The sequence below is a fragment of the Anguilla rostrata genome, chromosome 8, assembly GCF_018555375.3.
Source record: "Anguilla rostrata isolate EN2019 chromosome 8, ASM1855537v3, whole genome shotgun sequence".
Lineage (NCBI taxonomy): Eukaryota > Metazoa > Chordata > Actinopteri > Anguilliformes > Anguillidae > Anguilla > Anguilla rostrata.
Window position 1 is genome coordinate 20,533,788 of NC_057940.1, and position 14,943 is coordinate 20,548,730.

The following is a 14,943-nucleotide window of genomic DNA, read 5'->3' on the forward strand; positions in this document are numbered from 1 at the left end:
AAAGCATAGAAGCCAATGAACAGCATAAATTATTTCATTTGGGATTTACGGGTGTAAACAATAGCCTTTAATTCTGGGGTTTAATTAGCTGTCTTGATCTGGTTTAACAAGCACAAACAACATAACTGCATGAGTACAGGTCAAGAGTTCTGGCTAATTGTTTTCCTTCTGCAAGCAGGTCCAACCAACCACTTGGCATAATGTAAACAAATGTATAGTTCTGTGGGCCAGTTTGGGCAATTTATTTTTATGACCCAAATTATTCTTTAAAGGCCCCCGTCTTCAGTTGATGCCCAACAAATGTTTAAGCCTAGTCCAACCTCTTCTTAAACCATGCAGTTCTTTCAAGCATTTCAAGGTCCAGTTGTTTGTGTGAGGTGCAAATTTCATGTTTTAGAAGTTTGAAACATCAAAGCAGTGCAACACAATAGATACATGGATTTCCATGAGGGAGAATCTAGAGGAATACATTTTGTAGAAGTAATTGCTCCTATTTCCTTACAAGGTATTTCCGGGTTTAAGGTAAGGTTCTGGATTATTTAAGGCAACACATCACTACTCTGTCACTGCTCTGACATCCTGAGATTTATGCATCCTCAATTCCTCCTTCTAAGCCTAAGCCACCTATAGGAGAAATCACGCAAAAGAAAATCATCTATAAAACAACTAGAAATGGTCCGTGAATGTATTGGTACAATTTGGTAGCTCCCAAATGATACGGAATTTATGTTTTTAAAGTTTTGAACATAACTTTGGCTTAATTAACTTCAATAGAATCCGCTTAGTCACATAAACGAATGAGACTGTAGACAGTGTTTTAAATTTTTTGCCACGTTTAATTTTGTATAGCCTACATGCGTTGGTCTCTTGAAGACTTTACAGAATTTCACATTCTAAATGTAGGGACACAACGCATCGAGTTGACAGTGGCAGTAAAGACGTCATTGTCACCCAAAGTCACCACCTAAGCCCTATTTTGAGCCAGGAAAACTCCCAAAAGCCACTGAGAAAGTCATTAGGTTTCGGATGGATGGCCGGCAAACAACAAATCCTAGTTTTGTTTTCGGAGGTTCTGTTTAAAGTTTTGTTCTGTGCCAGAGATCAACATTCTACAGATTACCAAATTAAGACATCGGACACAAAATACTGCCATTATCAAAAAGTCTATAGTATCTAGATTGAAATATTTGCTCAAGTGTGTTTGTGTAACAGTGAAGTGAAAAAAATAAATGAAAAGAGCAAGCAAGCTATACTGAGCTCAGACATGGAGGATGACACAAAATCAGCACATAACGTCATACTATTAAAAACTTTCCTTACACAGAAAATGTTAGGAATGAATCCAGTGAATCCTTAGGTTAATTTGCAAAACTTTACTGACTTTAAATAAATTTATCAATCCATTTAGATACAGTATTTGTTAAACAAACAGTACAGGGTAAACCAAGGGTTTTTTTTCTTGTGATGAGCCTCTAGTGCCTTTACAGTGGATGATCCAACGCTGTGCTGCTGAATTGAGAAAATCCACACCCCCAGTGTCCAAACTACAAGGAGATCCCCCCACCCCACCCCTACCCACCCTGTTTAAGGATGGACTGCTTCTTTCCAACTCTTTCCAAGTATTACCACTGTGCTGCTGACACTTCCAACACAATCCAGGAATGGCTCCTTGATCAAAGGGTGGACAGTGTCTAGAACTCAGCACTGGGTGGGCTGAGTATTCACAGACCGCTCCACCCATCCTGACTTCATCTCCTGCTGATACCGTCTTTGTCTTGGGGACACGCCTAGGGTCAGGCCTAGGGATGCTGGGTGACAGAGATACGCAATCATGTTCGTGAGTAGGTTAAGTAAGGAGAATCTCACAAGTTGTAGGCAAATTGCCAGCAATCCATTTTCTTGAACCCAAACCATTGATTCATAGCTATTCCAATGCAAGTAGGGCTGCCCCCGGTGCACGCGGTAACTCCTCAGCTCATCCAAGCCCTAAGAACGCCTGCTTGCATGGTCAACCAGGCCGACTGCACCCTTGCATTTTGCTGCTTGTACTGGCAACCTACTCATAAACATCTCTGTGGGCACTTCAGACGTAATGGACCGCACTTGCTCCAACGTGTTTTTCCAGTGTGCACTGAAAGGAGCGCAGACCATCATCACTGCGGTTTTTGGCAAAAAAAAAGCACTTCCACGGCCTGGCCTTTTCAACACTGTATTGTAGTGGCTGAACTCAGCCACTACATAGCAGTGATGCAGGATGATCCATATGACAGAAAATATAAATAAATAAATAAAATAAAAAGGCCCTTGTAGAATTCTGGCACAATCTGTGTTGTCTGCTGATTATTTAGGGGAACTAGGTCCACAGTAAGCTTTTTTCGCTCACTTGTGTGGGAGACCAATGTTCTTATCAAGGTTTTAATACTCAGGGGGATTCTTGGCTGTACCACACTTTCAGCAGAAGTGCAGATTGTGAACAATTTAGAGAAGGATAATCTATTTTCACCAATATTCTGAACAAAATTCTTTCAAAAGTTTCATATGATCACGTTTTGGTTTGCAAATTCTCAGTGTTGTCACTATCTTACATACATGAGTATTTCATGTACATAACGCATACACATTTGACCCAGGTCTGGTCTCTACCTATACAAATACTATAAAGATATAGTTCACACACAATCAGCAGGCTGCAGAGAGGTCTTTAAACATTTTCCCTGTGACATCTTTGCGCTGTTCCCTTTTAGACTGGATTTGAACCCAGTAGACAGGAGGCACGGCGTCTCTGTTTCATGTGCGGGTTTGCGGGAAGGCGCCTGAAATTCCTGTCTGATTTGAAGCAGCCCCCTCCACCCTCTTGTTCCTCACGACAGGCCTTAACAGATGTACAGGGGCAAACAAGTAGTGGTGAGCCCTCCGCCACGATTGGTCAAACTTGCTTCAGGAAACCAGCTCGAGGGCGGTTCGCTTAAAAGCAGAGTGAGTAAGCGGCTTGCATAAGAACCCTACTATGAACCCAAGGCCATGCAAATAAGTAGACATTGGTTAGAATATGGCATAATTACAATGACCACATTCTACTCCAATCTCAATTAAACCCTGAACAAGTTTGTCTTATGCCTGCCAGAGAAAGCCACACATATGAATGTCCACACAGCGTGGGAGTTGCATGAACAAACATCCACATGCTGACTCACAGTCTCAATCACTAATCAGATATCTGCAAAAGCTGCTGTGTGGATAATCTTGAGCGATATGAGAAATAACTCATACTTTTACCATTCAGTTTCCTTATTTCCTTATCCTTATAGACATGTGTTCTCATATACTTATGTACTGATAGGCATATCACATATGGGTTATTGAAGGCCCATGGAAGGAAAAAGACAAATAGCTCCCCCATTACTTTATCACACACAGCACAAGCAAAATAAACTTAAAACAGTTTTTGTGTTCTCTAGAATTACTTTATGTCATACTGCACCCTGGTGGTTACAAGTGACAATTACAAAAAATACACACATTTCCATGAGAAGTTTCAAGCAGGGCATCAAAGTCTGAGGGGCCACAGTGTAATGCTTTATTTTCAATCAGTGGCCAATTTAATCCATGGTAACAATGTGTGTGGGCTAACTTACAGAATCTGTTTCTTCCAGTTTAAACTGAGTGCAGGATGCTATAAATAAATGACTGTAAACTATAATTTTGCATGAAAACCTGAGAAATCAGCATGTATTTGTGAGGTGGTGAAAAGAGGGAGGGAGAGAGAGAGAGAGAGAGAAAGAGAGAGAGAGAGAGAGAGAGAGAGAAAAAAAAACATCAGCCTCTTAAGTCAGCTAGCTTAGCCTCTGAGCCATTCAGCTCCTGGGTGGGAGTGGATCCAGTGAGCTTTTGCACTCAGTTGTGAGTGAGACAGATGTTCCGAACCCAGTAAATGCATTCGTTATGCAACCTGAGGAGTGGTGGACTGCGAGTCCTTCCTCATAAAAGAGGATGATGGGCAGTTTCCAGGACTGCCTGTGATCTCAGACAGGATATGACATGACATGTCTAACCGGATGGGCACGGTACCCACCAGATTCTCAGAGTTTAGCACTTTCTCCCAGGCCACCCAGCTGTCTAAGCTGCAGACTTCGAATGCACCATATTTCTTTGTTCAACAAATTTTAGTCTCTGTGGCTTTACCATACTTTTCACAAATATGAAGTTTTGACTGCTTCATTTGCTCTGTCAATTTGGGACCTGGCACAGACTGCAGGTATCCAGTCATCCATAGGAGTCCTTATTCCTCAAAGCAGTGGAAACTTCTGTGCTAACTGAACCCCTTCTTTCTTGTCCCATGCTATAGCCATTATGTGCTACCTAACAAGGTGATACTTAATTCACTGGCTAGTTATCACACTCTAATCTAAGATATGTCTAGCTAGCCTCATTCATATTAACGTATTAATTCATTTATAACATTATAAGAGCCATGGGTATTTGCGATTAGAGTAAAATTGTATTTTCTCTCTTTGTTGTAGATTAGCCTGATCCAAGCCAGCCATAATTAGGTTATCACTGTTGATTCAGGAGAATGCAGACAAGCAAGTACTCTCTTCTGACGCACATGACAACCTGTTGCCAAAACAATGGCATCAGGCATTACTCAGGCTAGTGTGATTGCAATATTTGATTTTCATATTCCCTCTCCCTTTTCTTTAACTTTATCTCATCCTCAATCGCGCATTTATTTTAACTTGTGTGTAACCTGCTCCATTACCTTGTCTTCAGAGGCCGTAGAAACATTTTTACAGGAGGGACAACTTGAAAATGTAATTTCCTGGCTCTAGTCATGCACATTAATGCAAACATATATGCACTGACCACTGCATTAATATGACCAATAGTGCCACACCTGTGGAACAGAATTTCCAGAACAGTGAGCAAGGATACAACATCAGTAAGCCACTCATGTTAACTATGCTAAACAAGAACCAAAGTACAAATTCAAAATAAATAACAAAACATCCATTACATGTTGACAGCTAGTTAGTTTGCAAGGTGCACAGATGGTGAGGCTACATCTATTATCTCTGTACTGGTGATTTTGTAGTTTTGAAGAGTTTTGAATTCTTCTATTTAGAGAGTTAATAACGCAGATTAGCAAGAAATGTCCTTATACGGTACATTATTTTTGCAACAATTTGGCATTTTTAAAAACTATCTAGCTAGGTTAGTACTGGTACCAACTTTACTATCCACCTTAATTTTATTTTTCCCCAAGGATGTTCAAGGTCAATGGGAAGCTTTCTTAGGTGACATTTCACAGGCATTTCACTGCTTTCACCCATTTAAAGGAGTAATCAATTTTGCAAGGCACTGTTCATCAATCCATGTGCAAGTGGGCGTGTGTTGGTGAGTTTGGCCAAGTGCACTGGATTTGGCCCGACTTTGCCTTTGAATTATGCGACACTGGTGAGGTCATTCTCGGTAAGCGCGAGTACCATAATGTCATGCACCAGGGTCTTCCGTTCCAGCTGGAGGAGGGAAACTGAAATCTGTGGAGATTTAAAGCCCTGGAAAATGAACCGGTAAAGAGAATCCTTCATATAGCCACACACTTCCAACCATTTCCTCTTCTATGGTAATCAGCCCAAATCGGCTGTATTCAACACTTTAAAAGTGTAACTCAGGGAATACTGTCTTCAAATCAGTGCACTCACACTGAGCTTCTGGTTTCATCCATGAATAGTCTCGCACATGGTTTCAGTTTACAGGTTTTCAAGTGCTGACTTAGAGGAAATAACAGTAATGACTTGTAATTATATAGCACCTTTGACTCACGGTTCGTTAACACTACGCCATTTACAGTGTGTTTGACACCAAAAATCTTTCCCCGTGTTTAATGTCTGAGTCTGAAGCTATTGGCAAGGTAAGAGTGATCATTTTTATATGAGAAATTGTAGATTTTCAAAGTAAACTGTTACAGGCCTTTGAGAACAAAATTTAAGCAGTATATTAGTAATTACAGCAATGCAAATATTTAGTTACCACCCTTTCGTTTATTCGATTTCCAGTCAAATCAGCCATTCAGTGCAATTATTTTCTCAGTGTCAGATAATAATGTAGGAAACATAAATTTAACAGAAAAGTACACACAATCCTCTGTCACTACATGTAATATCAAATCTATCCATATTTGTCCATTGTTTCTTTTGTGCACCCTACTACCACTTTAAGTCTTCCATCCTTTCAATAAACAAACAAGTTACAGCTGTCCGCCCAACAAAAGTTGTTACCAAAAGTGTCAATGATATCATGTTAGAACCCTTTGCCTTCACGAGTGACTCTAACATTCAAACAAACAACTACCCAACACACCATTAGCTGCCTGCTGCAGATTTCTTTGTCATCTGGATCTAAAATGGCTAAATGAGACATTTCTGATGAGATTAGATACAGTATGAAATAATTCATATTTTTTTAATTTACCCAAGTAGGACACATTCCTGAATAAACATCCCTTGTTGTGCCTGGAACAACATTCTTATTAACCAATCATTGCCCTCTCTGATGTCATCAGTGTGTGCTGAACAACCCTAAAATTCCCTCCAGAATGACCCAGTTTCCAGAGAGGTATGCTACTATGTGTACCATAGCTCTGCTTTGGTATGGTAATGACATCAGTTTAGTCAAGAAAATTGGTGAATTGCAAAAACAAATAAATTTACATTCACAGGATGCATGCAAATGTCAGCACAGCATTTAGACTTGACATTGAACTCCACCACATCCAGGAGGAAACACAGGTCTACCCACAAGGCCTGAGTGACAACAAAAAAAGGGTGGGACAAAGTAGCTGCGATTCCCTCCTCAGATAAAGCGAAAAGCTGAGGTAACTGTGACTACAACAAATGTAATACATTCCCACTAACAGCCGTGTATGTTTAAAAATGGACCACCACATGTCTGTGTGGTGGACTGACGCAGGCTCAGGCAAAGCCTTAAAACATATCTGTGAAAATGCCAGCTATCTTCAATAGTAGATTTTGATTCTTACCTTTGATGTAGTCCTATATAAATGCAGTCCATCAAGCGCAGATGCACTCAGCTCACAGCAATGGCCCTTACAGTTGCACAGCAACTCAGGGAGTTCCCTGACCTGAACTAAATTGTGTTCTGCAGTGTGTCCTTTCAAATGAAACTAATTTCAACTAATGCACTCATATTTAAAATATTTACCAAATTATGTACTTACAACAAGATTCTGTGTTAATTGCTTAATTCTAAGATTCCATCCACATATCCCACATTGAAGGGGAAAGCTGTGTGATGGGGAACCATTTCCACACTAGAGGGCATGCTTGTTAAAAGAAATATGGCAAAGATGAAGGAGTTAGGCTTAGATATGCATGGCCATATAAACATACTGTGGCATGGTTATTTCCAGCAAGAAATTGCAAAGAAGCTTCAGATTTCCAGGTGCAGTGTTAGTACTTAACATATTCCACAACATGTTTACGTGGCTCCACACATCTAAGACTAACTCCTTCTTTGCCATATTTCTTGCACCTTTAGCACCTAGTTTACTTACACTACATGCCAATGGTATTAGACTACCTGTGGTTTTTTAAATAAAAAAAAACATAGCATAGATAAGATTTCAGTCAATTTATCTATTTAATTTAACTAAACCCTCCCACCCCTCCACCTCCCACTTGGAAAAATGATTTGATATATTTCCAATAATTTCCTTTGGTCTCCAAAGGAGAGGTAAATAAAAATGTTTTTGTGTTATTGTATATATATATATTTTTTTTAAGTACTTTGGTTTGTTATTCAATAAATACTCATAAATCAAACGAATTCGTCTCTACCAAAAGTCTTTTTTTTTTTTTTTTTTTAACCACAGGTGGCCTAATACTTTTAGTCTGTACTGTACATGTATTCTGAAGTTCGTACACACCACATTTTTGCTATTTCTGTGACAGGTCACCTCCTGTCTTGGGCAGATATCGGTGAAGTCAAAACCATGACGTGGCTGTGTGGTTTGAAGTGTTACACAGGAAATGTTCTAGTCGCTCTAATACTTTAGCGAGGTACGCCTTTATCAAAATACTAGCAAGTATCCGGAGACCCGTCAAGGCCTAACAGCTGCATTAAATTGTTTTTGCAATAGCCTCCTTCATTGGTATTTTGTATTTGGTCAGATTACAGCAACATAGTTATTAAATGTTCTGTCATTTCCAGACATTCTTCGTTTTAAAATCATAGAACACACTATTAGCACCTCCATGCAGGTGAAATTTACAGGTCGCCATTCGTGTGCGTTTTTATTGTAAGCAAAACAGACCGCCCGTGTCGTCATCACTGTTTGAACACTCCCATTCGTCTCTCTTTCGGGTGCCAATAATGACGAGTGGGGGAAATGAAAACGCAAACATTCATTCATACCTCTCCTCACTTGTTCGCATCCGTTTTTTCCACAGCTTATGGGTAGCGTCAAATGAAAACAGGCCTCAGTCCACACTTGTAGGGAAAACATCTGCATTTGGCTCCTGTACCACAATAACATTACAACTTGCGCCTGACGCGCTTTGCGTATCACGTGGTGGTCACGTTCAAAGTTAAGATGGAGGCCAACTATGTGCTTTTCAATCGGCCCCCTTGGAAAAGGTAGCATGGTGCCTTACGCAGGCCCGTCACAGCTTAACTTACCGCAGGTATGTTTTAAATTTGTATTTAATAATTAAATGAATCTATCTAGCTATTCATTCAAAAAATTCGAAACAACAGTTCCTATAAAACCGTCCTGATGTTTTTACTGATATGCACAGAAATGCTATTTTACTGCCAAAAAGTGCATGCAACTGTAGCCGTTAGCAATGGTATCAGAAACATTAACAGTTCACCAACATACAAATTGAAAAACACAAAACGATACAAGTAGTGGTTTGGCATCTGTATAGTCGATAACAGGAAAGTGTCATCTGCACAAGGGTAGAGAAGAGTAGGGTTTTGTTGTGCCTTCACCTGAACTTGTGACCATTGACCATCTTTGATTAACAACAGTACGCCCTTCCTCGATGTCACTGTCAGAGTATATGATCAGAAATGCTGGTGTTTTGGCGCCATCTAGTGATACTGTTTGTGTCTGTTCTAGTGATTGTGTGTGTTTGTGTGCGTGTGTGCGTAACATCTAAGTTCTTTTCAAGGGATGCTCTGGAACACAAGTGATCCAGGAACAGCATTCCAAATCATGGTGCTCATGGAAATTTTGTGATTCGGGATGCTAAGACACGTATTTTCTCTTTGCCTTAAGAAGCCTTCAACAAAAACATGAAACTATATGGTTTACTAAGGCAAAACTCTGCTTTGCTGCCTTACCTGAATTAAAAAAATAAAAATAAAAAACAAAGCTGGTGCCGATTTGTTTCATATCTGCATGCTGCCTGATGAAAAATGTGAACAATGAAAAAGGCAGTAATTCCATTCGATTTTACACTGACAAGACTATGCTGAGACAGGCCATGCTTGAATTTGTCTGAACTTGGCTGGTCACAAGTTCAGAATTCATTATTTTATTTTATCACAGTGCCTGGGCTGTAGTACCACATTTGAATGGGAGAGTGTTAGGAAGAGGCCCGGCCACAGCAACCCAGTTACCTTATATTCTGTCAGGACAGTACTCTCTCAGGCCTTAACCCTCTTACAATGCATAGCTTCCAACTTGTAAATTCTTCCACTGAAATGTTTTTTATTTTAAACAAGTCAATTCTTAGGGCATGCCTTGATTGACAGATTGACATGCTTGCCTGCTTCATAAGAAGTGTGGGAACAGGCATTCTCACAGAGAGATGTTGTCATATTCAGGGAAAATGCATGTATACTGAGTTATCACTATTTTGCTTTGTGACCAGAGAAACATACTTATCCATTTTGTGCCTAAATCCTTGTGAGAGCAGTGCCATTTGTTAGCCCTCAGTGAGAACTAGTCTACAGCTAGACTTTTAGGCGACAGCTACATTTTATTTATTTATTGATCTATCTATCTATTTATTTACTTATTTATTTGTTTATTTATTTTGTTTTTTACAGCCAAGGTGCCATTTCACCTACATTGCTTGCTGGAGAATAGCCTCAAAAGAAATTACTTAATTTATATATATTAATTTATAATAGCATAGCGAAGAGCACAGCATAGCTTCCTGCAGACAGTCAAGTAGTATGCGACCTATCGATTTATTATTCAGACATGCCTCTAATCAGCGGTCAGATTTTAGAATACTTTACGCTTTTTTCAATATTTCTGTCTGAACTAATGTCACTAGATGGCGATAGTCTACGCAAAACAGAAGCTTGTCCTATGGTTGGGCTTGTCATTAACTTTACTAAATTCACATTGCATTGTTCAGCATATATTCTCAACATATAAAATACGAGGCAAATAGCAGACGACAAGGCTAATGCACATGTGAAGCAGCACTACTATAAGTGAAACAGTATTGTGGATATAATATTGAATGACTTAGGCCTACATAAGTTTGCGTTCTCAGAAGTTAAAGGGTCACTTCAAGTATCCGTTTCATACCATTTGTGATTAAATACTGCCTAGATCTGGTCTTATAAATGCAGCGTATTTATTAACTTATTGATTATTTCACTGAACCATTAATTTAACTGTCTATGCTGAACGTCTATGTATGTCACATGGACACCGAAACACGAGAAAACAGCTGAAAAAAATATTTGAAAATATGCCTTAACTTTTTTCGCCTTATGGTCTAGGCCTTCTCTTGTCATATATCAATGACTATGTGGGAGGTTTTTTTTTTTTTTATTTCAAACGTGACCCGACGTTGTCACATGGTAGCAACGCGTTTAGTCACTATGCATGTGCGCGTGTTATCTCTCCTACTGACTGCACAGTGCCGCTGCCTTCGTGCACTTGGCGCTGCAGCGTGTTGGCTTCATGGCACTTTCCCCACAGAGGGATTGTGCCGCGTCGCGTTCAGCTATGGCTTGTGAAGGTACTGAATTGTCATTCATGGTAAACATTTGGATGCTAAGATTGTTTTGTTTTGTCAAATACTAAACATACAATTACTCTTGATCTTCCGCTTAACCTTGGGTGATAAACTCAGTCACCTTGCTACGATCATGTGCACAAGTAGCCTATGTGGGAGCATGGAAAATCATAAGCGTCCAGCATTGGGAATTATTCGCGGTTTGTGTGGTAGCTTGTAATACATATAGATTGTACATGTATTCATAACAATTCTTCCCAAATGAATTTCATATGAAAAATGCCAACCAGCAGATTCTATGAACACAGAAGACTGTTCATGGATATTTGAGTTTTATGATTAGGCTATGCATGATTTGTTTTGTTTGTTTGTTTGTTTTTTGTTTTTTGTTTTTTGTTTTTTTATAGACTTCAGTTTTTGTCATTCAACAATTACATTTTTTTTTGTTTTGTTTTTCACACTATCTCACCTGTGTTGTCGTTCTATTCGGTGTTTCTTTGTCATAAGGTCTAAAATCTGAATTGTGAAGTAATTTGATGTAATCAATTTGCGGGCATTTAATTGCAAATAAATCGGCTGTGTATGCGCTTTGAAGTTTAATTGTATATTTTTAATTATTTCAAAAGCCAGTGTAGGCTGTATAATTTTGAATTGAGCAAGTAAATTGTGGCTGTTTAACAAAACAACCCGTTTTCCCGCGCAACCGGCGTTTCTTTTTTATTTTATTTTATTTTCATGTGTTATCTGTTAATGTAGCCTACATCATTAGCCGGCAACAGTCCACTTTCCTGAACATCCACTATCAACGGCCACTTGACATTGAAAAGGGATAAGAAAACACAGTGTGTCTTTAAATAAACATAACGGTAGATCTTAAAAGAGCGCATTTCCTTTGAAATTCCACTAGGTAATCGTGAGCAACATCAGTTGTTGCCAAAAGAGGCAGCAACTTGCGCCGCCGGGTCATTGGAAAACCCGTGGATCAGGAAGAGCGGACGCAATTGTGTATCTGCCAGTTCCTCAGTTGCACGCGTGCAACACATTAATAGAATAACACAGGCGCGTCAACACTGGTAGCCCACACTAGTTTGGTTGCTGGAATAGTTCTGCTTGGGCCTTATTTAATTGAATGTCAATTTTCTTGTTTAAGAAAATGAATGCATCATTGTCTTTTGGCAGCTTAATATTAAAAAAAATTTAATTAAATTTGCAAAATTAATTTAACCCCCTTCATGAATTTGCCTACAACATACACATATTAGGCCTACTTAGCTTATGTTATACGTAGCCTATACCGAGCGTATAAATTCGAATAGTTTAACGTTAAAATAAGGTCGTTAGTTATTTATAGTTTTGTGATGGCCATTAGTTACATCATATGACTACTTTGAAAGTTATTTCTCTGCAAGAATTATTGGCAGATACCTCTAAGCTCGCCCATGACCATGGATGGTGCGTTGGATGCATTGACGTAGCCTACACAATACGCTCAATTAAATTCTTGCGCGAAGTCAATTAACTGCGTGAAAGGGGTGCGTTTCTCTAGGAAACATCATTTTTCGTGCAGTTTCGCTTCTATGTAAAAGACAGCTCATTTTTAGTCGTGCGATTTGGCCACAATATTACACTGAAGTTAGATAATTAAGTTTAATATCAGTATGTGTAAATAATATGCGATGCTTGAACGTTATATTGGACGGTGAACAGTGCAGTTTTATTCCAATTTAAATAACATGTCATCCTTACAAATATTGCCTGAAATAATGTCAACGTTCATTAATATGGGAAAATACATAAAACAGTGGTACAACACAATCATCAGCAGTAGCCTAGTCTAGTCTTTGCTTCCACCGGGAACAACATCTAAAACGTTGCTTTCAGCGCGCAGAAAAAGAACAAAAAACCGGCACGGACGCCATATAAAAGAAGGCCTGAAGCAATTCACACATATACATTTCTATCATTTTAGCATCTTGAAACCAGGGAGTGAAATCCGGACAGGTTGTTATAGCTACCCAATCCACAGGGGTTCCGTGTCTATTTAAACCCCACTGACCCCCCTTCTCCCTTTAAACAACATTATATATCACACACGGCGTGCTGATGCCCACAAGTCCTAATGAGTACTAAAACACTATCTTCTTGCAATTAGCTCATTCCTGTGTGTGTGTTCAGCCTGACTGACAGAGAAAGAGAGCGCGAGAGAACTGTATCGTCAGAATTCCCCCTTTGGCAATACATGCTGATTGGGTCTCAAAAGCGAGCAGCTTTAAAACTTTTAATATTTGCCTCCCGTGTTCTGCCTTGACTGGTCGCGAAGGGCTGTCTCTGAAGCAACTATCAGACAAGGGAAGAGATTTGGTCTGCAGTGAGAATTTTTTTTCATTGCAAACGTGTGTGTGCGCGCGAGTCTGTGTGCGTGCGTGTGTCTGAGGGGAAAAAATGTTTTCCGAAACTTTTTTAAGGATGATCTACCATGGATGTTTCCTGTTTCTTTGTGGGCTTACGCATGTCATGGCAAGTTATCCTATTTGGTGGTAAGTTTAATTTTCCTTTTTATTGTAAGACTAGATTTATTTTGCGTTTAATGGCACGCTTGTTTTACCCTACATAATGTCCTTGATTTTTCCCAGCTCAGTTTGATTAGTTGACTATCTCCTTCTTAATTCAGTTAGTACGAACAGTGCACGCTTTAAAAGTGATACCCGATACAGTACCGTGATACATTAAGAGGGTATCAGATAGCAGAAACACGTTGCTTTGATCCTGTTAGAAAACATTAGCTGAATTTAGTACATAATAGTAGAATTTGAGATGAGCACTTGAAGGCGATTATTCGGCTAGTGAAGCGAAATGTAAGGACCAAAACAGCGCGTCAGCTAATTGGACTATATTTTTCAAAGTGAGATCAACCTAGCCTGGTTATGCAAATAAATACATAAATAAATAAACAAACAACGACGACAATAATAATAATAATAATAATAATAATAATAATAAAGAGAAACAGAATGTGTATGTAAACCCACACAATATGCACTGACTCGATGCTTGTGGATTTGTGTGAGTACTTCAGTTTGTTTAAAACGCGCCATTTGGATGATTTTTCTTTGGGTCTTTTTTCGTACAGACAGGTGTGAAGTTTGCGTAGGCTACTTGGGTTCTCAATGAAGCGCTCATGTTAGGAAAATAAGGAAAACTCGTCCATTTTAATTGAAAATAAATTAAAGTGAACTCGGTGGTTACTATTCAAGAATTAACGCACTGTCAGATGACGGCTTAAGTAATGTAACGCAGATTTTTAAAATATGTATCCTTTTTTTGTTTTTACTTTCTTTTTATATACTATAGATTTAGTTTTATAATGACATTGTCACAACAGAAAATTAAATGCTGCGAACGCTAATACATATTGTAGTTATTGGATTTAGTGGATTTATTGGTAGGGGGTATAATACATTTTGTCTCAATGTATTAACCTTGTTACCGCAATAATTCTCCTTTCTTTCAAGTCTTATTTGATCGACCCCATAGCCAAATACTGCATTTCTATGGAAATGATCCCCAAAAGACTTAAGGTGATTTCACTGCCAGGTTGCACAGTGTAGCCAACTTTTCCATTTCGAGATACAACAATTTTATTTTGGGTGTTATTTCTCGAAAAATAAGAAGAACATTGGTAACTGCTAATGATAATGCACACTTTTCTGCAGACTTAGGTAGGTTCACAGTGTGCCTTTGTTATATTTGTCGTGGTTGTTTTTCGGTCTTTTTTGTTTATTTAGTGGTTATTTCATAGTTCATTACAATGCCAGAAACCGATTTAATGAACTTTAATTACACATTTTTACGAAATTTCAATGTATTGTCTTGTGTGCAGTCACACTCATTTTTATCTAGAGAGAATAGCTGAAATGATGTCTGCTATTGGCCTGTT

At 38.9% G+C, this 14,943-nt stretch overlaps 1 protein-coding gene across 1 annotated transcript in view; it reads left to right on the forward strand.

The window, feature by feature from the left end:
* Nucleotides 1–13,101: 13,101 nt before the first annotated feature.
* The window catches only part of wnt3a (wingless-type MMTV integration site family, member 3A), a 32,450-nt gene continuing 30,608 nt past the window's right edge, over nucleotides 13,102–14,943 (forward strand). The window contains exon 1 of the mRNA XM_064346964.1: nucleotides 13,102–13,543. Coding sequence (XP_064203034.1) covers nucleotides 13,449–13,543 — 95 coding nt within the window. The 5' untranslated portion in view covers nucleotides 13,102–13,448. The remainder of the gene's footprint in view (nucleotides 13,544–14,943) is intronic.